This window comes from Heterocephalus glaber, unplaced genomic scaffold (assembly GCF_053883595.1).
Source record: "Heterocephalus glaber isolate CG9 unplaced genomic scaffold, H.glaber_assembly_v1.0 deba00001673, whole genome shotgun sequence".
NCBI classification, from domain to species: Eukaryota; Metazoa; Chordata; class Mammalia; order Rodentia; family Bathyergidae; genus Heterocephalus; species Heterocephalus glaber.
Genome location: NW_028258410.1, coordinates 986,398 through 991,205, shown reverse-complemented (window position 1 = coordinate 991,205; position 4,808 = coordinate 986,398). Strand labels below are relative to the sequence as shown.

Here is a 4,808-nt window from a genome sequence, read left to right as displayed (position 1 = left end):
GAGTCGTAATTTTTCTCATACACTGAGTACATGGTAATCTTATGTCTTTCAATTATACAATTTATTAGATATTAGACTTTAAAATGAATAAATCTGCAAACAAGTCTAAAATTTGGGTATACAGAAATATTATACTGATATTGTTTTTAAAACCACACAAATTCTCTCTTTACAAAGTTTTCCTTAATAGCACATATTTTTTACATCTTAGATTTAACAAGTCATTGATGACTCCAAATTACAATATAAATTTGTAAGTATCTGTGTCTCAAAATATCCAACAGCATGTTGCTAACTAAAATAAAATCTAGAAAGGGGGAAAAAAAACACCAAGATTTAATTTTTTTAACAGTGAAAGCAAAGAATTTCTCAGAAGAAAAAAAGACAAGTGGAAAACTATAAATGCCCAGCATCACTGGTATATTGATTGTCTAGATCCCACTCTCTTTTGCATGATTCTAACAACAGCCTTTTTCACCTCTTTGTTTCTGAGACTGTAAATGAGAGGGTTCAGCATGGGGATCACAATTGTATAAAACACAGAAGCCACTTGATCCCTACCCAAGGAGTAGGATGTCTTTGGTTTTAGATAAGTAAAAACCATAGTGCTATAGAAGATGGTGACTCCCAAGAGATGGGAGGCACAGGTGGAGAAAGCTTTTTTCTTTCCAGCAGTGGAATTAATTTTCAGGATAGTGGAGAGGATGGACACATAGGATCCAGAGATGGTGAAGAGGGACAGCATTAAATTGGATCCAGCACAAATTAATATAATGATTTCAACCTCAGAAGTGTCACTGCAGGACAGAGCTAAAATTGGGGATGGGTCACAGAAAAAGTGCTGGATGACATTAGAGTTGCAGAAGTGCAGTCTGCTCATGAAAACAGAACCCACAGTTGATTCCACAAACCCAATAACATAGGAGCCTGCTGGCAGTGCATGGCACAGTCCTGTGGACATAATGACTGGATAGTGCAGGGGGTTGCAGATAGCTACATAGCGATCATAGGCCATCCAAGAGAGAAGAAAACATTCTGCAGCAACAAAGACTATAAAAAGGTACATCTGTGTGAAGCAGCCCAAGAAGGAGATGTCCTTGGTGGAATTCAGTAAGTTCTCTAAAGTTTTAGGGGTTATGGCACTTGAGTAGCTGAGGTCTAGAAATGACAGGTGAGTGAGAAAAAAGTACATGGGGGTGTGAAGCTGGGGATCCAGGTGAATGATCACTATCATCCCCCCATTCCCCAGCACTGTGATCAGGTAAATCAGGACAAAGAGCATGGAGAGGACCAGCTGTATCTCTGCAGAGTCCATCAGCCCCATGAGGATGAAGCCAGGCACACTGGTGGAGTTCCTTCTACCCATGTTGTCCTTCTGCACTTACCTGTTGAATAATAAATTTTAAAAATTACTCTGTCTCCAAAAATACTTTTGTTTATGTGAATGACTCCGTATTTTTCATAGTGTTCCTGGAAACTGATCATAACCCTTGTAAAAAATGTGTGAAAAAATACAATTGCCATGTATAGATATGGGTGTAAAATGACCTTTCTTTCTGATATGTTAAAGGGTTACATCCTGTGTTTAGCATGAAACTGATACTACTACAAACTCATTCTGTTATTAACATATAATTCTCAGGAAAATATTATACCTTAAAGACTCTTATCCACATCCATGAAACCCGAGAAAGGGTGCAGAGATTATCTGTGTGAAAAAGAGCAGTTACATTTTGCCACAGATTCAACCTAGACATTTTAATTTCAGGGAACAGAATTACAATGCTGTGTTCCTCTTCAGAACATATTTTACCAATCCTGAATGAAGATATATAATTGACTACATAAAAATGATTTTTAGTGTATTATCCACTGTCCTCTTATTCCCAATGACCTATGATACCAATTAATTTCTGTCAGGGAACTTAGGAGATTCACATTAATATTAAATTCTTGAAGACATAGTAACAGAGAAAAAATTAATCTTTAAAATTTTGATTTTTAAAAACAAGCTGCTTTTACAGCTTTTACTGGTCCAGAGCAGGAATATTCTTTCTGTCCCGACTCAAATGACTGCATGGAGAATGAAATATATCATGAGTGCCTGAGAAGACTATATGACACCAGGAGGTCAAGATCTGTTTTAACTTGGAAAAGGGAGGGAGGGAATTTGGAGTCACCTGGACATTAAAGCCCCAGCAGAAACTAACACAGGGAGACAGAGATTTTTGCGGAGAAGTGGCACCTGTCTCTCCTGTGGAGTAAACACACCCTTTTCTTTCCACCAAAATAACTTGTTCCTACCTTTGTGGAGGCAGTCAGAGGCAGAATGGACCTAAAGGTCTTTTAACAATGTATTTTTTAACTTTCCCATTCAAAATCAATTTTCTTCAAAACATTATATTTTCAGAATATGCACATTGCTTGTATACTTTGGTTTCACAAATGCTATTTCTTTTGCTACAAATCTTAACTTTACTTATGGTAAGGCCCAAAGGATATTTGTGTACATGTTGTTTGAAAAAATCCCCTTAATTTTATCTAGTATAGTCCCCTCCAGTTCTCAGAATCATACCTACTGTGCACAAAGTTGCTGGAAAATATTGTCTTTCAATGTTGTCTGTTTAGAAATTTGTCAAGCACAAAATATTCTCAGAGATAAAATAGGAAACCATATAGTGAGCTGAAAAGTATTGTAGTCCATTTGTTTTTCTAGTAATAATTTATCTTTATGCTTTTCTGCATTCATTTTTTTTTAATCTAAGAAAAAATGTATCACCCTGGAAATTTTGTTCAAGTCTTGATCCAGTGGAAAAGGTCATCCAGATATTTCCTCTGAAAAGAATCTGAGGGAGGACTTGTGAATGGAAACAGAGCAGTGTGTGCTTCTCCTCCCAGTAGGCCTCATATACTGCTAATTCAGAATAGTGCAGCTTTTGGTTATCCTCAGGGAGTAATTTCCAGGGAAGATTTCTTGGCCCAATTCCAAGGACAAAAGTTCAAGGATTTAATGAGCACTAGATTTTGTCTTTTCCCTTAAAAGTCCCACATTTAGAACATAAACAGTTCATTTTCTCATGTGATGCTCCAAGTTTCTGCCAATCTTCATTTACTTATTTTTAAATTGACACATATTTATATGAACTGGTCAGGAGTAATATTGACATTTGAGTGATTAATCAGAATTTTTTTGACTAGGAAGTTAGAGAAGAAATTTCCTGTGTTGTACTTTCTTTAAAATTGATACTATGAAGGATGGAACAATAAAATTTTTGGCCTGGAAATGTTTTGTACATAAATAAATGGCTTGGCCATACACATAACATTATTGTTTAGAAAAAAGTAGAAAACATTAAAATTCAAAGAAGATAATAAAACAATTAAAGGATTGTTGCATTTTGTTTACATAACAGTAATTTACTCCAGTATTTTAACTTTTGTGAGTATAATACAGTACATTCAGTATTTTATCCTATTTTTGACTCAATGTATTCTGCCAGGACTGGGTATGTTAGCCTAATAATAAGGTGCCCCCTCATATCTTATGAATTGGATGGGACTCCAGTCTTCACTAACAGAACGGAGAGGATAAATAGACTTCCTTGGGTCCCACAGGAATGGGCAGAACCTGCATTCTGGTTTGTCTGGCTGGCTGGCTTCATCTGCAGGTGATATCAATGTAAATTATTTTATCCTTTCAGTGTAATTCATTTTTTAATTTTATAACAAAAGCAGAAAGTGATAACGAGTCCAGATACTATATACATTTTGTAATGATTAGATGGAAAATACCTGCTTTGTTATATATCTTCACATAAGTTGGTCTCTTGAGAAGAATAACAAGAAATGTAAACATAATAGTAAAGGTGAAATCTTTTATTAAGTTTTAATTGACTGTTAGGGTTAGGGTCTTGTTGCAGAACTTTCCTGTGAGATTGAATTCTTGCCATTGCTTTATGAAGACAGAATAATCATCACTAATCTCAATATCTAGAGAGCAAATCATTCACCAACATATAGTTTATATGTTGTTTGGGTGTTCTTCACAAGTAGGTTGGAACTATAGAGATGTGCCACACTCCGAGTCAGATTTGAAAGTTTATTTATTTAAAGTCAGAGACCAAGAGAGGGAGTGCCTGGAAAGATCTCTTGGCCCTGAGAAGTGGTTTGATTTATCCTTTTAAATCATACTTTCATTTGGGGAGGATTTGAGGGAATAGCAAGCAGAATTTAACAGAAGCAGAACCATGCCAGGTTAGTGGATGGCGGGGGGGAATTTTGTATATTAGGTGAGCTACAAAATATTCTGTAACTGCAGGAAGTTTAATGCCAAACATGATGTGCGTTTTGTGTGCTTTGTCCAAGCACAAGCACAAAATGGTGGTGAAGCTCAAGATAGTCAGGTTAGAACTCACATTCTCAACTCCTCTAACCACAATCGCAAAGTGTTGACTCAATTAGAGCCTCTTGAGTGTACAAGGGATTATAGTAGGTCTGCCTGGATCCTATTCAACAAGTTCTGGTGAAAGGTGATCAAAGCATGTTTCTCCCTCAAAGAATTTGGGTCCTGTTCAGAGTATTCTGAGAGAAAGCTCTGTTTCAGCAATTTGTGGGCCTCCTCCTCTGAACACCCTCCCAATAAAACTTTTTAGCCTCAAATCTAATCCTGTCCCACTCCTCAGAGCAGGGTCAATAACAACTGCTGACAGTCATCCCAGGTTCATAGATATGTCCTACAGATCAACTAAAGGAGGGAAATCAGAACCTGGGGCTTCTGAGAGAAAAGTGGATTATGGGGTTTTGGGTTG

At 36.7% G+C, this 4,808-nt stretch overlaps 1 protein-coding gene across 1 annotated transcript; it reads right to left on the bottom strand.

Annotated features, from left to right (window-relative positions):
- Nucleotides 1–412: 412 nt before the first annotated feature.
- LOC106008718 (olfactory receptor 8H1) lies at nucleotides 413–1,366 on the bottom strand. The gene has a single exon (XM_013069504.1). The coding sequence runs from the start codon at nucleotides 1,364–1,366 to the stop codon at nucleotides 413–415; it is 954 nt and encodes a 317-aa protein (XP_012924958.1).
- Nucleotides 1,367–4,808: the final 3,442 nt, after the last annotated feature.